Source organism: Chrysochloris asiatica, unplaced genomic scaffold (assembly GCF_000296735.1).
Source record: "Chrysochloris asiatica unplaced genomic scaffold, ChrAsi1.0 scaffold00086, whole genome shotgun sequence".
Classification (NCBI taxonomy): domain Eukaryota; kingdom Metazoa; phylum Chordata; class Mammalia; order Afrosoricida; family Chrysochloridae; genus Chrysochloris; species Chrysochloris asiatica.
Genome location: NW_006408604.1, coordinates 12,393,361 through 12,414,016, shown reverse-complemented (window position 1 = coordinate 12,414,016; position 20,656 = coordinate 12,393,361). Strand labels below are relative to the sequence as shown.

At 38.8% G+C, this 20,656-nt stretch overlaps 1 protein-coding gene across 2 annotated transcripts in view; it reads right to left on the bottom strand.

Annotated features, from left to right (window-relative positions):
* Positions 1 to 1,156: 1,156 nt before the first annotated feature.
* The window catches only part of LRP6 (low density lipoprotein receptor-related protein 6), a 204,700-nt gene continuing 185,200 nt past the window's right edge, over positions 1,157 to 20,656 (bottom strand). The window contains exons 18-23 of one of the 2 annotated variants that reach the window (XM_006866055.1): positions 19,447 to 19,683; positions 18,807 to 18,917; positions 11,022 to 11,252; positions 8,021 to 8,157; positions 7,091 to 7,188; positions 1,157 to 2,487 (exon numbers count right to left, since the gene is read on the bottom strand). In XM_006866055.1, the coding sequence (XP_006866117.1) occupies positions 2,193 to 2,487; positions 7,091 to 7,188; positions 8,021 to 8,157; positions 11,022 to 11,252; positions 18,807 to 18,917; positions 19,447 to 19,683 (1,109 nt within the window). In that variant the 3' untranslated portion in view covers positions 1,157 to 2,192. The remainder of the gene's footprint in view (positions 2,488 to 7,090; positions 7,189 to 8,020; positions 8,158 to 11,021; positions 11,253 to 18,806; positions 18,918 to 19,446; positions 19,684 to 20,656) is intronic. The other variant, XM_006866056.1, reaches the window with a different exon arrangement.

The window sequence follows — 20,656 nt, the reverse complement described above, 5'->3', positions numbered from 1 at the left end:
AGAAGAGGCCATTGCCATCGCAGTACAAGCACTTGGACTGAGATACAACAAGGCAGTAATTCTTCTTAGTTCATTATAGTGCAAGTTTCCTTATGGGAAGCCCACCAGATAAGGATGCACATTAAAAAATGTAAACACAGAATTCTCAAATTCTAATTGATACCCAGTTATTGCTAACCTTTCCACCTTCACGTAAGCATCAAGTGTCCCAGTGTGTCACAGAATGCAGGCTCAATGTCCATGCTATCTTAGATTGTGAGCACTTTGTTCCATCAACAGGAAGAGCTAATGCTTGTCTGACTGAAATGCAAGACACTGATGGATTACCATTAGCTTATATGCAAAATCAAGTACATCTGATTTGTATAAGCTGTCCTGACAATGTACGCATTATCCTGAAAGCACATTTTTTTCTCTTAAAATTTTACTTGGGTATTTTCAAACAGCTTAAGAAGTTACTTTACCCCTGCCAAAATTCTTAATCCTTTCTTCTATTGTCTTCTCTTGGGTCCTGAAACCCAGAGAGGACTCAACAAGACAGAATAATTAAAGAAAATCATCTGATAACAGACTAACACCTATTAAAGGAAAAAACATACCAGTTTAAAAACATATTCATTTTAGCAGGAAAATGCTGGAAACATTTAAAAAGCAGGAAATCGAACTTCTGGCAAGGTGGCAGAACAGTGCTAGAATTGTTCCACAGGTCAGCCCTGATAGCTGAAGATGCAGCAGCCCCAGTACTTTACAAGACAGATTACATAAGAAACCTCCATGATTTCCCTCCACTCAAGTTCTGACAGCTGAGAAGCTTAACAGTTTGTATTCTCATGGAATACAGATTTGTTGTTATCTTAATCCATTATGGGATAAGAGAGAACACATATAAAAATATATGAGGTGATTATAAGAACAGTTTGTGGTTAATTTGAAAATAATCTAACATTCACAGTGGGTGTCAGGAAGATATTAAACTTCTGTCACACATTAGAAGAGGTATGTAGGTAGACGTCATTCTGAGAAAAACTGGCTTAAAGAACATACAAACAGCGCAACTGGTTAATAGAAAGAGAAAAATTGCTAATGATAACAAAATGTTCTCCTTTTAAATAGATTGTTCCTAACCAGAACATATTTAAGTGTTTTACTAGGAAAAATAGATATAAAATTGATTTTATATTGTGATATTACATGCTGAAAAGAACTGCAAGGATATATGATTTCAATAAAACAATAGTAGTTAAATCTGTAATTCGTAAACACTGTCTAAATGTTGTCACAGACATTTTAATGAACATTAATAATTAAAACAATCTCACAAGTAGAGGAGTAATAACATGTCTAACTTTTGATTGTTATGCAACCGCAGTCAAGTTGAAGAGCTGAATGGAGCCAGTAGAAAGGTTTAAATCGAACTTGGATTAAGAAAATTCCATATAATCAATTCCTCCAATAAAGAATTTGAATGAATCATATTATCTTGGCTAAACTGTCTACAAAGCTGCTGGGGGAGGCATCAAGGTGAAAGAAAATTCTAGAGAAAATGAATTTCTGTGGGTCATAAGGTTGGGGCAGAAGAATCTCACAGACAGCCCCACAGCATCTTACCAGACAGCTGATCTCTCTGACAACTCTCAGAATGGATTTTTAAAAATATATTTCTATTTTCCTGACTAAAATACTTGGTTTCCTAGAGAAAACAAAGTCCTTTGCCCAAGGTTAGTATTAATTTTTTTTTCTTCCATGACTTCTTACATTTGGTTTTCTAACATGAAGACTATTTGCTGCTCTGAGATGGACTTCATCTTTCTCTTCTTTTTGGTATCAATAAAGCCTAGACATTCCTAGTCAGTGATGCCTTTATTATTCCTGTTTCCTTTGTACTCAGTCACTTCACTGGGCTTAAGGCATGCCTTGTGTATTTAGTTTGCAAAAATAAAACTTTTAGTACAAATTTATTTTTTATACAAATTTTTATGGCACAAGCAGCAAATTTGCTATTTTAAGAAAATATATAAATATCCTTTTCTTCTGTACAAATATCTCCAATATTTCCTACCCCACATTATAATTTTTAACTGTACATGGTCTGCCTCACACTTCTGTAATAGCTCCCTCCCCCCCTCCAGATCTCAACCAAATTTGTATTTACAGTTTTGCATTGGAGGCAGTCAGAGGAGGAGGGCTCCTCCTCAGGAGGAGTCTGTACAGGGAGAGGGTGGTGGTGGGTAGAGGTGATGTGAGTAGCTCCTCTCTGTGTATGGAGAAGGTGGGCAGCTTTCATAGTTCTCCTCAGCCGACAAGTATTGGCTTCGAGGCGTGGGAGGTGGGGGCACAGGCTCTGAGTCATAGTTCAAGTCACTAGTGTAGCCCTTGGCTGTCACCACTGAGGTCATCCTCCGGCTGGGAGCATAGTCACTGTCACAGACATCTGTACTGCAGGGTGTGGTGGGAGGTGCAAAGTGCCGGTAACTGTATGGCCTGTAGCTGGTAACAGGAGCAAATCAAGAGAATTAGAGTCAGTTTTATAGAAAAGAGGTTTTGCCTATGTGACTACTGAGGTACTAGATATAAACATTAAATAAGCAATTTAAGTCTTCATAGATTAAGATGCAATTTTCAATGCCAGATTGGAGGAGTCTACTGTGTAGTTTAAGGAGATAAGTGGCTAAGCACTCAGCTGCTAACCAGAATGTTGGTGGTTTGAACCCATGAGCCACTCAGTAGGAGAAATGTGGCAGACTCCTGCAAAGATTCACAGCCTTAGACATTCTATGGGGCAGGTAGTTCTACTCATAGGGTTCACTATGAGTCAGAATTGACTTGATGGCAATAGAATAATGTAGAGCCTAATCTCATACAGGAGTCCTGGAGTGGTGATGTGGGGTAATGCGCTGGACCTCAAGGTCGGTTTGAATCGCAAAAATAGGCGGTTCAAGCTCACCAACTGCTCCTTGGAAACCCTATAGAGGATCGCTGTAAGTTGGAACCGACTCAATGGCACTTAACAACAATGACAATTTCATACAGAGTCCTGGTGTGGCACCACAGGATAAGTACTCGACCTCAAGGTCGGTTTGAACTGCAAGGTTGGCGGTTAAAGCTCACCAGCCGCTCCTTGGAAACCCTATACAGGGTCGCTATGAGTTGGAATTGATTTGATGGCACTTAACAACAACAATCTCCTATTTACATATTCTACATTTGCAAATTCACTTATTCACTAAAAATACTTGTTGTGCTTTCCCAGTCATGCATAGACACAAGCGTATAAGCAGAGGTGAGATTCCTTAGCTGAGGTTGACTGAGGCTGCTTTCACACTCACTAATTCAGCACTCGTGGGGACTCAGGAGCACATGACTACTGGTCCCAATCAACTCAATGGCACTTAACAAAAACAATTGTAAATAATACGAAAAGGCTATGTATTTATAAAGGAAATGTGATTAAAAGCAAGTAAAAAGAAACAGGCTGGGAAAGAAACCAGGGGTGAGTTCAATCTAGTATCTGGATGTGCACTTCGCTCTTCAAGTTAGACTATATCATGAAATGAAAACGGACTTAAGTTATCTGGAAAATACCAGTAATACAACTTGCACTTTTCTTTACCATTTTGCATTTATTCTTCACCAACTGGAACTTCAATTTCTAAAGTTTCATGGTCTATTAGAATGATCTCTATATATTTTACACTGTGCAAACATGCTACTGGTTCCCTCAACATTCTTTACTCCATAATGTATATGAAATGAAAACTTCCACTTCTTCCTTTAAAACTCAAATATTGCACAACCTAGGTTGAATTTGTTAGATAGTCTAAAGGGCATATTTATTTCATTAGCATTACCAAAGGAAATTGATGTGGTTTAGGGAAAAGAAAGTTTGATTTTCTGTACAAAGACAAGTATATTGTCCTATGAGTAACTTTACCAAAATGATACATTTTAATATTGCTATTGTTGTTAGTGGCCTTGATCAAGTCAGTCCCAGATTCATTGCAACCCCATGCACAACAGAATTGGACTATTGTGACTCATAGGGTTTTCACTGGTTGACTGATTTTCAGAAGTAGATTGGCTTATTAACTAGTTTGGCTTAGTCTGAAAGCTCCACGGAAAGCTGTTCAGCATCCTAGCAACATGCTCATCTCCACTGAGTGACAGATGGTAGAGCTATGACTGCAGTCTACAGGCTGAGATTCAAACCCGGGTCTAAGGAGAGAATGCTACCACAGAACCACAAATGTCTCAAATACCTATATGCTGATGGTGGTGGTGGTTATGTGCTGTGGAGTTAGTTCCGACTCATAATGATCCTTTATAGGGTTTCCTGGGCTGTCAATCTTTCTCATCTTTTTCCTGCATACTGGCTTTGAACTGCTGACCTTGTGGTTAATACCTGAATTTGTAACCCACTAAGCAAAGATGCGAGCTTGAGGACTAAGGTGCGCCTGACCCAAGCCATGGTATTTTCAATAACTTCATATGCATGTAAAAGTTGGACAGAAAATAGGGAAGACCGTAGAAGAATTGATGCATTTGAGAGTTATGGTGTTGGAGAATACTGAAAGTGCCATGGGCTGCCCATAGAACCAACAGATCTGTGTTGGAAGAAGTGCAGCCAGAGTGCTCCTTGGAGGCCTAGATGGTCAAACTTAGTCTCTTATATTTCGGACATACTGTCAGGAGAGACCAGTCACTGCAGAAGGATGCCATGTTTCATAAGGGAGAAAAAGAGGAAGACTCCTAGCGAGATACATTGGCCAAATGGCAGCAACAATGGGCTCAAGCGTGGCAACAATTGTGAGGTTGGCCCAGGATTGGGCAGTGTTTCGTTCTGCTGTGCATAAGGTCACTATGGGTCAGCACTGACTTGATGGCACCTAACAACAACAACAACGCTACTAGAGCTCCTTCAAATACCTTATGTTGTTGTTAAGTGCTGCCGAGTTGGTTTTGACTCAGCGATGCTCTGTAGGGCTTCCAAGGAGTGGCTGGTGAGTTTAAACTGCCAACCTTGTGGTTCAAACTGACCTTGCAGTTCAGTGCTTATCCTACAGTGCCACACCAAGACTCCTCAAATACCTATTTAAGGCCAATGAATTTTCTAATATATATTTGTCTCCTTTTTCAAGTAATATTATAATATAGCTGTTAATTAAGTTTACAACCTGGCTAATTAAAGAAAGAAAGCACTGAAGAAAGAGAAGCTAGTGAAAACAAAAGTTGATCTACAGGGCTGACTTTCTATCATCATACTTCTATTCGTAAATTCTTAGATATATTTTAAATACGTAAAGTTGATCTCATTTCATATTCATCCCAATCAAAGATTTAATCATGTGCTTTTTTCATCAAATTAACTACAAGAGAAAGGGTAAGAACAAAAATAAAACTGATGTAACAATTAATAAAACAACTAGTGATAAAGACTGTCAAAAGGTAATATGCCAGGTTGCAAGCCTTGAAAGACTTAACGGACCAAAAGTAACATGATCTGTTGTCCTGAGTCGCAAGTCTAACCACGAGTACTGACATGATGTCATAGCTTTTTAGGCCCTATCTTTCTTTCCAATTAGGTTCTAAGTCTTGGTGAAATTTCTCCAACTCAACATTTAAAAAGTCCAACACTTTTATGAAAGAAAAAGAAAACAGAATTAACAAAATTCTTTTAAGTCCCAGGTTAGAAAAAAAATTTCAATGAATCATGAAAGGTATGGCTCAAAAGAAATAGAAACTGAGCATAAGAGAAATACAGGAATTATTTCTGATGTGATTATGTTTATTTTAATCAAATGTTTATTCAACTTGAGTTAAAGAAATTAACATTGCTTAAAACATTTTAGGTCTTTTCTTTTGAATATCCATCCAGGTTTCTATCTTTCGATTTTGACTTTTTAAAATGTGGCAGGGAAAACAACATTCAAAATAACACATAAAAACAATCTCAAACAGTCTCATCTATAAACTGATAAGAGAATTCTAAATAAGATACTTTATTACTACCCATTTATGTTGTTGTCATTAAGTGCCTTCAAGTTGGTTCTGACTCATAGTGACCCTGTATAGGACTTCTGAGGAGTAGCTGTTGAATTAAAATTGCCAACCTTGGAGTTAAAATCAACCTTTAGTCCAGTGCATTATCCCACAGCATCACACCAGGACACCACTTACAAAGTTATACAAATCCACAGCTATTTAGTTGGAATGTTAGGAAATACCTTGTCTAGATGGTAATGGGCCTGGAAGGGCACTAAGTGTTTATTCAGAGAATATCAAGCTGTTGACTTTCTGCTGGCCTTTCAAATCAGACGGAAGACTAATGCTGATATAACAGCACTTACCTGCTCAACCCTCCCTACGGTGGAGGTGGCATGCCGTCGAGTTGGTTCCGACTCATAAGGACCCTGTATAGGCTTTCCAAGGCTATCAAGCTTTAGGGAAACAGAAAGGCTCATCTTTTTGCCATGGAGCAGCTGGCAGAATCAAACTGCTGACCTTGAGGTTAGCAGCCCAATGCATAACTTCTATGCTATCAGGACTCAATATAGGTTCACAAAATAGCATTAAGGCATAACTTTTCTGTTGTGGCTTACAAATCATTTCATATATTTGTGGTCTTGATTATTCCATGCAACTATATGAGATCTTTCATTGCAGACTGTACTAACATACATAAGCAAAAGCTGAATTTATGCCTCTACTTTTGTACTCTTCACACTTTTATTATTTCAAAGCACCAACAACTCTCTGATTCATAAACTTACTTCATTCTTAGAGTGCCACTGAAACCGAAACTATTTTGAAATCAGTTATTTAGATGGGTAACTTGTACTCAGAGTACTGCAAAAGCCAGGGCTTCTACTTATTCTAAATGCTACCATTTGTGAGTCTCTTTAAAGAATATATAATGGACAAAAAGAAAGCGTTTATGGAATGAAGGGGAAACAAAAGCATTGCCAATACAAGATGTCTGTTCTCTCTCTGGTGACCTTCATCTACTCAGTGGAGACTGTACCAAGCACACAACTCAGATTCTTCTTCCTTAGAATAAGCACTTCAAGTTAAGTTAGAAAACAATGTGTATTACCTGTATGACCTGTGAGTGGAAGGGCTGTTTGAAGAGTAACCAAATTCCATTGTGTAATGCGATCGCTCGGTGGCTGGGGATGGTGGAGGGTTCAAAATCTAAAAGGAAAAAATAATAAAAATGAAAATCATAACAGACTAACTCAAAGAAAAAATTATTTCTTTCAACTTCTTGTCTCCCATTTCTATTCGCATTCCTTCCCATTACACTCCACTACTAACAGGATCCTTATCTAAAGATTCATCTTAAAAAGCTCTTTAGGATTGTGGCTTCACCACCTGCCATGACACAAAATTTCACCTCAGCTACAATACACAAAGTGATTAAAGATATCTAAAATCTACAAATCAATGGCTTAAATGCATCACAGACAGGTCCCGATTTTAAAAAACTATAAAGGTTTAGCGAAGCAATGGCAGCTATATGTCCCCTTTTATTTTTGGAGGGCGGGGGAAGGCTTGGTCTAAAGATCTTCTCTCTAGTGTTATCAGTTAATAGTTCTACTTCTACTAGGAATGTGAAAATGAATGACCAATGCTTTCATATGTGCTGGTGGTTGTTAACTGTTGTCAAGTCAGTTCTAACCCACAGCCATCCTGCATAAGGTTTCCAAGGCTTTTTAAACCTTCATGGGAGCAGAAACTGCATCTCTCTCTTGTAGAGTGGCTTGTGTTTTGCAGCCCGGTGTTTAGAGTATGGAGTCACCAAGCTCTCCAATGAGAGGGTTATTACACAGTAAACTTACAGATAGTAAAATTACAAATACAGAAGTAACAGGAAGTTCTTCTTTGTCTCTGATATGCCAAATTCTATAATAAAACTGTATTTACATTACCATCACTGAATACCCACATTTAAATGAGTTAAAAATCAAAGGTCATATATCTCTTAGCATTCAGTGTGAGACAACAGAAATTAAAGATTGCTTACTGCAGGGAAGTAAGTGCCTTTGGTGCTTGAAGAACTGCTTGAAGATGCTCCTGTGACGTGAGCTCGATCATAGGGGGGTCCACTGCTTCCACCCATGATACTGAGGGAGCTGATCATTGATTTACCTCGAGACATTCCTAAAACGAAAGGAGATAATACTTAAGGTAGCTTCTATAGCCATTTTATAGTCAACATCAGGATTACAAATACCAATAATCAAATAGTCTGCTTCTAAAACAACTTATGTCCTCTCTTCCTAATAATTAAACACACTTAATGGAGAAGGGACATAAGTGTTTTCTGAAATGACTGTTACCCCTGAGAGCAAACAGGTTAAAAACTGCATCCCGCATCCCCAACAGAAGTATTGTTAAGTGCCTTGCAGTCAGTTTCGACTCATATGGACCCTGTATGCAGTTTCCAAGGGGCGGGTGGTGAGTTTGAACAGTGAACCTTGAGGTTCAAACTGACCTTACAGTTTAGCGTTTATCCTACAGCACCACACCAGGACTCCTCACTAGAAGTTGTTGTTGTTGCTAAGTGCCATCATGTTGGTTCTGATTCATAGTAACCCAATATAGAGCTTCCAGAGAGTGGCTAGTGACTTTGAACCACTGACCTTGTGGTTCAAACCAACGTTGCAGTCCAATGCTTTATCCCACAGAGCCAAGTAGATCTCTTTAAAAAGACAAGCTTCTTGCCTCTTGCAGGATTTGATAAATAAAGGACTGTGAAGCACTACGGATTAAATAATAGATGTATTCAAAAGGAAACTAAATGTATTTTTTAGGGCATAAACACAAGATACAGAAGATACTTCTTCACCTTCTTGATGCAAGTGTTGTTGTATTTCAATCAAAGCTCAAGAAGAAATTTATTCCAAGTGACTCATCAAATGCCACAAACTGAAAACTGTTATGACAAGAAGGAATTGTTATCATTGCCAGTTTAGAAGATATACCTATATATTTAAGAATTATTTAGAGGATGCCATTTTTTTGTTTTTTTAAGTGCTTTCGAGTCAGTTTCAACTCAGAGGAACACTATATAGGGATTCCAAGCAATGGCTGGTGGGTTTGAACCACCGACCTCGTGGTTCAAATCAACCTAGTGGTTGAGTGCTTATCCTACAACACCACACCAGGACTCTATATAGAGAATAAGTTCCTACTATTTTCAGAGAGTTTTTGCCTGGCACCTCCTTATACATAATCATTTAAAGAAAAAAGAAAAAAGGGAAGGCTTCCTCTCAATGAGGATATGGGAAAGCATCGAAAGAATATATTCCCAAGAGTAATAAGGTCTACCCAAGTACATGACTTCTAGCTACTTGACTATGCCTAAAGACACAAGCATCACTCCCAGTGTCATCATCTAAACTTAGAAGAAAGCTTACAATAGTAGATCTCATCCTCCTATTACCCAGCAATTTCCAGATCTTTGTTTGCAGAGAAGAACCTTAAACCATGTATTCTTTGTTGCTGTTGTTATTAGGTGCCATCGAGTTAGTACTGCCTCATAGCGACCTTATGTACAACAGAACAAAACACTGCCAGGTCCTGGGCCAACCTCATGATTGTTACCACACTTAAGCCCACTGATGCTGCCACTTTGTCAATCCATCTCATTGGGGTCTCCCTCTTTTTCTCTGACCCTCCACCTTACCAAACACGATATCCTTCTCCAGTGACTGGTCCCTCCTGACAATATATCCCAAGTATGAGAGACAAAGTTTGGCCATCCTGGTCTCCAAAGAGCACTCTGGCGGCACCTCTTCCAACACAGATCTATTAGTTCTTTTGGCAGGCCGTGGTAACTTCAATATTCTTCAACACCATAACGCAAATGCATAAATTCTTCTACGATCTTCCTTACTCACTGTCCAACTTTCACACGCATATGAGGTTATTGAAAATACCATGGCTTGGGTCAGGCACATCTTAGTTCTCAAACTGACATCGTTGTTCTTCAACAGTTTATAGTGCTCTTGTGCAGCAGATTTGCCTAATACTATGTTGCTTGATTTCTTAACTGCTGCTTCCATGAGTGTTGATGGTTGATCCAAGAAAAATGAAGTCTTTGACAACTTTAATCTTTTCTCCATTGATAAGAATGTTATTTACTGGTCTAGCGGTGAACATTTTTATTTTCTTTACATTGAGATATAATTCATATTGAAGGCTGTGGTTTTTGATCTTCATCAGTAAATATTTTAAGTCCTCTTCACTTTTAGCAAGCAAGGTTGTATCATCTGCATATCACAGGTTGCTAATGAGTCTTCCTCCAATCCTGATGCCACAATTTTCTTCATGTAACCGAGCATCTCGGATTATTAGTTCAGCATACAGGTTGAATACGTATGGTGAAAGAATACAATGGTGTCACATACCTTTCCTAATTTTAAACCACTTGGTGTTCCCCATGATCTGTTCAAACAACTGCCTCTTGGTCTACGTACAGGTTCTGAATGAACACAATTAAGTGTTCTAGAATACTCATACTTCGCAATGTTGTCCATAGCTGTCATGATCCAAATTGAAAGCCTCTGCATAGTTACTACAGCATAGGTAGCCATTCTGATATCCTCTGCTTTCGGCCAAGATCCATTTATTCTTTGGCCTTGTCTTATTCCTGGGGTTAATATTACTGGAGTCCCTCTGGTAATGAACCCAAAGAACTTGTGGGTTGTTAACTCTTTTCACAATTACTTCTGTATAGCACACCCGTAAGTACAGTCAGAAGGGCTGATAGCTTTTATACACATTTACTCTATCTTTGGCAATTTCTACTAAAGATATTTTTGGCAAATTCTTCCAAACCAGTATTTAATATTTTTTGTACAAAGAAAAGGTGCTAAAAGTGATAAAGAACATTTGTTCTTATTAATTTTTTAAACCCAAAGTGGAACAGACACTAGGTAATATTCTGTTTCAAATTATGGTAACGTAGTAATCTTGCTAGCATCCAAGAATTGATTCTCAATAATTCAGTCTTAACTCACCTGGAAGGGATCCTGATAAAGAGCTTGGGTGTGGCACATAACCAAGTGGGACAGAAGCTGGCCCATGCACTACATAGTCATTAGCCATGGTTTCCCCATCTCCTTTCATACGTGGACACAGCATCCTCTGGCAGATAAAGTATATGGTTCCAGACACAAAAATGGTGACAATTACTCCAATAACTGACCCAACCGTATTGGTGGCCTGTGGTGCTGGCTCCTCCGTTGGATCTAAAATGGAAAATACAGTACAATTTATACATATTTTTCTATTATAATTCTAACAGAAAAACAACATAGCAATTGAAAAGAGGGCTTGCTAGCAGAATATGAAGTTATAGACTTCATGACTTTGATTTTCTTTCTTCTGAAGATACATACCGTGCCCCAGATATATGAGGTTTCAAAAACAATTGAAAAATTCCATTATCCTTTCAGTCCATTGTTTCCATGAACCACTGAAGCTTCCTTGTATATAGATTAAATGTCATTAGTAAGAATTCAAATGAACTAACAGAAGTACTGGTGTGACACTGCAGGATAAAGCACTGGACCGCAAGGTCCGTTTGAACCGCAAGGTTGGCAGTTCAAACCCACTAGTCATTCCTCTGAATCCCTATACAGGGTTGCTATGAGTATCGACTCTATGGCACTTAGCAACAATAACAACAACAGCCCTTAAGTAAAGGCAGGAATAAAAGAATAGATTGGGAAGTATAAACAAGAAGATCGACAGAAACAAGAATGGTAGATTTAAATATGATTAAGATATTTTAGACACACACACATAGAGATTCTCCCTAGGAACCAATTCATCTTTCGCATCTAATGCCAAGCAGTGAGAAGGAGTAATTTACACTCATTATACCCTACTGCTGCTGGGCTGCAAGGTCGGTGGTTAAAATCCACTGTTGTTGTTAAGTGCTGTTGAGTCGGTTCCAACTCATAGCGACCCTGTGTAGGGTTTCCGAGGAGTGGCTGGTGAGTTTGTAATGCTAACCTTGCTGTTCAAACCAACCTTGAGATTGAGTGCTAATCCTACAGCACCACACCAGGACTCCTAAAATCTACTAGCAGGAGAAAAATGAGGTGGTTGCTCCCATAAAAATTTAGCGTGAGAAATTCTATAAAGGACTGCTATGAGTTGGAATAGCAGTCCTGGTATGGCACTGTAGACAAATGCAGGACCACAAGGTCGGTGTTTGAAACTCACCAGTCACTACTTGGAAACCCTATATAGGGTTGCTATGAGACAGAATCAAGTTGATGGCACTTAACAAGAGCAACAACGTGAGTTGGAATACAGTTCACGGCAGTGGTTTTATACCCTGGGGGCATAATGGTTAAACACTCAACTGGTAACTGAAAAAAAAAGGGCAGCATTTTGAATTTACCAGCTTCTCTGCATGGGAGGAAAAGACATTTTTATCTGTTCCCTTAAAGGTCTCAGCCTAAGAAATCCTGTGGAGCAGTTCTACTCTGTCATAGATGGTCACCACACATCAGCAAGGATGTGGACCACAAGGTTAGGTTTGAACTGCCAAGTCAGCAGTTCACATTCACCAGCCACTTCTTGGAAACCCTATCTAGGTTGCTATGAGTCAGTACTGATTTGACAGCAAGAAACAACAACAAACATACATCAGCAAAGACTTGACAGCACACAACAATAACAACCAATTTGTAGTCCCAGGGTCAGAGTCCAGCCACTCCTCGGAAACCCTATACAGGGTCGCTGTGAGTTGGAACCAACTCCACGGCACATAACAACAACAACCTTAACTCACTGAAATCAAGCTTCTGCCTTACCACATCAAAACTACTCTGGGCTCCCTATTTGACATATTTCAATAAACTCTTCATCTTACTGACCTCTCTACACATTCAATACTGTGGGGTCCTCCTCTCGTCACCCAAAATTCTCTGATCAATAGCACTGCAAGATATCACAAAGATAATCTCTGATGATCCTTTCTCTGTTGGCTTCATTTTTTTCTGCCTACAACTAAAGTGTAGGTGCTTCCCAGAGTTCGAACCACCCTGTTATTTTCCTCCTTTAATTACCGTCCCTGAAGATTTCATCTACTGCCACATCCTTAATTACCACAACACACTAAAGAGCCCCAATTCTCTCTCCTGAGCCACAGATCTATATAGTAAACAATTTCCTAATCAGCTTCGATAGGATATCCCACACTGAACTCATCATCACTATTACTTGTCACTTTTCCTAGATTCCAGGCCAAAGATAAATGAAGGAGTCCAGTATATTATAGTGAAGAGATGTAAGGTTTGTTGCAAAACTGGAAAGTTCATGCTTGTCTAAAGACAATAAAAAATAAAAAACAAAAACAAAAATCAATGCCTCATTATATCTGCACCTAGGATAGAACAAAGGAGCTCTGGTAGTGTAGTGGTTATGAATTGGACTGCAAACCTCAAGGTCAGCAGTTTGAAACTACCAACTGTTCCATGGAAGATGAGGCTTTCTGCTCCCGTAAAGATTTACAGCCTCAGAAACCCCGTACAGGGTCGCTATGAGTCAGAACCGACTCCACGGCACTTAACAACAACAATAGGCAAATACTATATATAATACTATTGCTTCTTTATGCATGTTCTTGCATCTTTGTATTCCTTTTGATGTTCTCAAAAAAGTTTGAAAGTAACTAACTAACACATTTCCCTGCTGGTAATCTTATCAACTGTAGCCCAACTCTTTACAGCTTTCACATTGACGTGGATATATTAGTCCTTCACTTAAAAATTTTTAATGACTGTTGTTATAGAAATAGTCTGAAGGAAACAAAGTCTATATGGTCCTATCTCTATTTTATCTCCTGTTGATACTGCTTAAATACATAGCCTATATTTTGGCAATCCCATTTTCATATATAGTTTCCCAAAGATATCTTTTACTCCTTTCTGTCTTTGAATAGATACCCTCTGCCTAAGCTGCAGTATCGCCTCCTCTTTGCATAACAAGTACACAAATCTTAAGGACAGTTTCTTCTAAAAAACCTACCTTGGTCAATCTCACTTTCATTCCCAAAGATTTGACGGTTCTCTTCTTTGTACTACTACTTGTATATGTTAAAAAAACACCCCCAAACTAAACTTACTGCTGTCGCATTGATTTCAACTCATAAGAAGGACCAGTCATTGGAAAATATGGCCTTGATGATAAAAACGATGTGGGAGGTCACATGACAGAATTTTGCGAGACCAATGACTTTTTCAATGCAAATACTTTTTTTAAACATGACAACTATACACATGGACCTCATCAGCTGGAATACACAGAAATCAAACTGACTGCATCTGTGGAAAGAGAAGGTGGAAAAGCTCCAAATCATCAGTCAAAACAAGGTCAGGACAGACTGGAAAAGGACATCAATAGCTCGCATACAAGTCTCTGGGCTAAAGCTGAAGAAAATTAAAACAAGTTCAAAAGATCCAAAATATGACCTTGAAGATATCCCACCTGAACTTAAGAGATCACCTCAAGAACAGATTTGATGAATCAGATAGACACTAAGGACTGAAGACCAGAAGAGCTGTGGGATGACATCAAGAACATCATACAGGAAGAAAGTAAAGGTTACTAATGAGACAAAAAAGAAGGAAAACACCAAAATGGATGTCAGAAGAGACCCCGAAATTTGCTCTCTAGCATGGATATGTTAAAGCAAATCTAAGAAATGGGGAAGTTAAAGAGCTGAATAGAAAATTTCAAAGGGTAGCTTAAGAAGACAACGTCAAATATTATAATGAAATGTGCAAACATCTGGAGTTAGAAAACCAAAAGGGAAGAACATGGTTTGCATTTCTTAAGCTGAGAAAACTGAAGAAAAAATTTAAGGCATGATATGGAGTACTGTGATTCTATGGGCAAAATATTGAATGATGTAGAAAGCACCAAAAGAAGATGCAAAGAATACATAGAGTCACTGCATCAAAATGAAATGGTCAATGCTTGTGTAACCACTTCAAGAGACAGGTTATGAATAAGAGTCAATGACGCTAAAGGAAGATGCCCAAGGTGCATGAAAGCATTGGCAAATTACAAGCCTCCGGGAATTGACAGAAAAAAAAAATGGAAATCTTTCAAAAAACTGATGTGGCACTTGAGAAACTCATCAATGCCAGGGAATTTGGAAGACAGCTACCTACTTAACTGATTGGAAGAGATCCATATTTGTGCCCATTCCAAAGAAAGGTGACCCAATGGAATGTGGAAATAATCATATTATCATTTATATCATATCCAAGTAAAATTTGCTAAAGATAATATACTGGGTAACACCTAAATGTGCTCATGAAGGACCTGTACATAGACCAACAGGCAGTTGTTCAAACAGAACAAGTAGACACTGAATGGTTTAAAATTAGGAAATGTGTGTGCCAGCATTGCATTCTTTCATTATTACACTTATTCAATCTGTATTCTGAGCACATGATCCGAGAAGCTGGGTTATATGGACAAAAACGTGGCATCAGGATAGGAGGAAGACTCATTAACAACCCAGGATATGTAAATGATACAACCTTGCTTGCTGACAGCAAAGAGGACTTAAAAGATCAAAGACAACAGCCTTCTGTATGGCTTGCAATTCAATGTAAACAAAACAAAAATCCTCACCACTGGACCAATAAATAACAGCAAGATAAATGGAGAAAAGATTGAAATTGTCAAGGACTTCATTTTATTCAGATCAAGGAAGCAGAAGTCAAGAAATCAAATGATGTAATGCATTAGGTGACTCTACCGCACAAGACCTCTTTAAAGTATTCAAGAGCAAAGATATCAGTTTGAGGACACATTGAGCCTCATATTCATGTGAAAGTTGGAGAATGAATAAGGAAGACCATAGAATAACTGATGCATTTAAGTTCTAGTGTCGGAGGAGAATATTAAATGTACCATGGACTGCCAAAAAAACTAATAAATCTGTGCTGCAAGTACAGCCAGAATGCTCTCATACTTGAGACTTATTACCAGGAGAGACCAGTCACTGGAGAACATCATATTTGACAAATTGGAGGGTCAGCGAAAAAGTGGGAGATCCCAAACAAGACAGATTGATACAGTGGCAGCAGCAATGGGCTCAAGTGTTACAACGATTGTGAGTGTGGCACAGGACTGGGCAGTTATTGTTTTACGTAAGGTTGTTATTAGTTGGTACTGACTCAAATACACTGAATGACAGCGACCTTGTATAGGGTTGTCAAGGCTTTTAAATCTTTTCCTGATCAAAAAACTTCATCTTTCTACCACATAGCAGCTGGTAGGCTCGAACTGCGGACCCTGGCTTTGGTTTTTTGTGCTGTCCAGTTGGTTCCAACCCACAGCAACCTTGTATAGGATTTCCTAGGAGCGGCTGGTGAGCTTGCACTGCCTACCCTGTGATTTAAACCAACTTTGCAGTCCAGTGCATTAATCCACAGCACCACACCATGACTCCAAATCTTTACAAAAGTAGGAAGCCTCATTTTCTTCTACAGAGCGACAGGTAGATTTGAACTGCTGACCTTATGGTTAGCAGCTCAGTTTGTAATCCACTATGCTATCAGAGTTCCAGTTCCAGTGCTTATTGTATGGAGCCAAAGCACTTATATTTTATATATATATATATATACACACACACACACATACATTAGATAATTTAATTTAGTCACAACCATAAAGCCAAGTATTATTATTTTCATTTTTAGGAAATGAACAAGAATAAGGAAAGCAAGATTTAGCAAAAACAAATAATTTGCTATTAAAGAGAGGGGTTAGGAGTAAAATTCAGTTCTATTTGGCTCTAACATCCTTATTCTTACTATAAACTCAACCATATAGGACTTTGATAAGTTCTACATATCCTTGGCACACAGCAGAATATTCAGCAGATAGTAGTAAATGGTTTCTGGGTGAATTAAAAGATTTCAGTCTGAGTATTCCACTCAATTTTGTAAAATTACCATCTTTAAATTCTTCATTAACTTGAGAGTATTTAAATGAGTCCTATCAAATTCCAATAACCAATTTTGACCCGTCAGAGCTGGCATATGCTGAATTCTATTCAGAATTAAACTTATCAATGAGTTGGAACCAACTTGACACAATGTAGAGAAATTCTAAGACTACATCACTGATTATTATACTGATTAGTTCTTCATGCCTGAATTATTTGAGCATTTCCAAACTGCAGATGTGGCAAAGTGATATTTATTCCCTTCTGGTACTCTACTAGTGTTTCTGTGAAGATTTTTTTTTTTTTTCCTTAAATGTTTCATTGTGAATTATGGGATAGTTTACATGGGAGAACATTAGTTTTACATTCATTCTATCGTATATCGTCTCATTGCCATGGTTACAATCCCCTCCATGCAATCCTTCCCTCGTACCCCCCAGGTCTTCAGCACACAGTCGCTCTCCCTCTCTGGATCTAAAGTCTCCAGCTGCTCCATTGCTCCACGTCATCATCTCTGCCTCCATTTCAGGCATCACTGCTTCTCTGGGTAGGGTCCTGCTCTCTGCTCTTCTCCCTTGATGGTCCTAGGGACCTCCGCTCCTAGACTGGAAAGTTAATCACTCCCCTCCTTGCTATAAAACATCTACCTTTACATTTCCAACCTTCACAATCAGTCCTGATAAAAATGATTCACTATTGTATCACAAGAGACCCTTCTGCATTTCATTGCATAAGCCCCGCCTAGTCAGACTGAATACTACTCACTGGAGATTCTACCTTCCTCCAGGCCTTCTGGATCTAGGTTTCCTCTTAAACGCTTGTAAGCCAGTCACTTCTTGCCTTTGTAGCCCCTCACCCCCCATTTTGGGTAGCCAATGTCCAATTTGCCCATCCCTGTCTACTCTGTGTGTGGAGGGGGTGGGAATGATTCTTGCTGTAAGGACTTGTTTCCTCTTTTGAGCTACTGCTTCCATAGGTGTAGGTCAACTTCATCAAATTGTATGAGAATACTTCTCCTCTTCTTTTTACTTCTGGTTGAGCTCTGATCATCCAGTCACTGAAGCCAGGATACGTGGGTATTATCTGCAAGTGTGGGTGTTCTTATGCATATGCCTTCTCTTCTTATCAACTTCACTCTCCACTCTAGTCCTCTGTGGCTATGTCACTGACTCTGGGCCCAAGAGTCCCCAGGTCTTGCCACACTGCTGGTCAACCAGGTCTTCACCCGGGTTCACAGAAGTCTTTTGAACGTTGTAGGGCTTAGCTCACAGCTTCATTGCTGTTTTTCCCTCACTTCCCCTTATCAGTGTCGAGCGTGGTCACCAATCACAGCATGTATTCCCATTGAGTCTTAGTCTTGGAAGGGGGTCTGCACTGAGTGGACCCAACCACTTGCCTTGATGTTTCCTGGGCAAGCATGTTGCTTGTTCTTATAGTAACAGTCGGTCTGCCTATGTTGTTTTATATTTATCCTGTAGGTCTTTCTTTCAAGAAGTATCTTCTGTTCTTCTAGCCACTCCAGGTTGGTCTGCTTGTCCTTTCAAGTGGGAATTTCCCATCTCTGGAATCTGGATGTGGTTCAGGCTTCCACTTATACTCTTATGTATTGCAGAGGCTCCACAGGAAGCCTCCTTCTCTGTGAAGATTTTTATGTGTAAGAAAACTTCTGTGTTTCTGAATTACTAAAAACAAGACATTAAAAATCCCTGGCACAGTTAACTAGCTTATTAATAAGGAAATACTGATTACAAGTGAGCCTCACATATTTAAAAAAAAGAAAAAAAGAGTTTTTAAAAAGTTTCAAGGCTTTAGTCCTACTTACAACAATCCAGTTCATCCGACTTGTCACTGCAATCCACATTATGATCACATTTCTTATGTTTTCCGATGCACTGACCACTGGTACAGCGGAACTGATCAATTAAACAAAGCACTGGGGAAAAATGCAAATAGTTGTCTTATTTTCTTATCCTGTAAAGCCAAATTCTGTCAAGTCAAAAGGTTTAAATAAAAGACAAATTATACTTTAAAATGTAACTTAAAAATGGAATTTTCATGGTTGAGGGAAAAAAGGTGTTCATCAGGATATTGCTTATATTATTTCTTATGTTAAACTTTCTCTTTCACTAATAATTCTGATTATCCTAAAGGATTTTTGAGAACTTGGGTCATATGCCATAAACTGAAGAAAAAATATTCTAATACTTTAGACTATAATAAATTCACTAATTCAGAATAAATTAGACTTAGAAACAATTTGTACATATTTCTTTTGGTCTCAGTTTTCAAATTTCAAAGCTTATTAATATGTATAAATGTTATGCTTATGAACTACAACATTTTGGAAAATGGTACTATGCTCAGAAGCAACATAGTGAAACGTGCTTTAAAATCCCTAAATCTTCAATGTTAAAGAACATAATGGAAAGAGGACCACTAAGTGACCGAGGAATTTTGGATACCTTCACAGTTCTTCTCATCTGATTTATCCTGGCAGTTTGCATCTCCATTGCATCGGAGGGCACCATCAATACACTGCCCACTGGCACACTGGAACTGAGACTCTGAGCAGACAGGACAATTGAGCTCATCACTGTGGTCTTCACACTCAGTAAACCCATCGCACCGCCATGCCACAGGAATACAGTCAATTTCCCCCGTGAAACAAGTAAACTGCTGAGGAGAACATGTTGGAGGTTCTTCAAATGAACAGCGAGGGAGAGAGGAATGATAAAAATACAGTATTGGTTATAAAGAGCTATAAACATTTACTCTTCAGCTAGGCTAATTTAATAATTGTCAGATACAAACACTTTATAATACATATAATTTGTAAACTAAATCAACTCAAGAAGTTCTGGTGGTATAGGAGATTACACGGTGGGCTGCTAACCTCACGGTCAGCAGTTCAAATCCCATAGGCACTCTGGAGAAGAAAGATGAGGCTTTCTGCTCCCTTAAGATCTACAGCTTCAGACCCTACACAGGGTTGCTATGTGTCAGAACTGACTCATGAACAAAACCACCACCATCTTATTTACTCACAAAAGAAACAGTTAATTACTTCATTTATAACATGCAAAACAACAAGGCAAAGGTTTTCTGCTATAGCACAAACAGGAGTATTATATTTACACTGCATTGTACTTTCACACATAAGGAGCTCTGGTAGTGTAGTGGTTACGAATCAGGCTGCGAACCACAAGGTAAGGAGTTCTAAACTACCAACTGTTCCACGGGAGAAAGATAAGGCTTTCTGCTCCCGTTAAGATTTACAGCCTTGAAAACCCTGTACAGGGTTGCTATGAGTGGGAATCGAACTCATGGCAAATAACCTCCACACTTCACACATAACCTAGGAACTTCACACATAACTTAGAAACAACCCTCATCAGCATTCAAATATTTAAAAGTTAGCTGAGAGGTTCTGCTACTTCTGAGGCTCTCAAAGTGTGGTCCATGAATCCCTGGGAATCCGACACTTCTTCCCAGGGATCCATGGGTCAAATCAACTTTTATAGTAACTAGTTGTCACCTTCCTTTGCATTGATGCTATAAAAGGAGTGGTAGGTTAAACTGCTGGTAGGAAGCACTCAAGTAGTGCAATCACATTATACTAGTTAGGCACTATATTCCTCATAGCTATACATGCACAGTGCTTTTTTTTTTTTT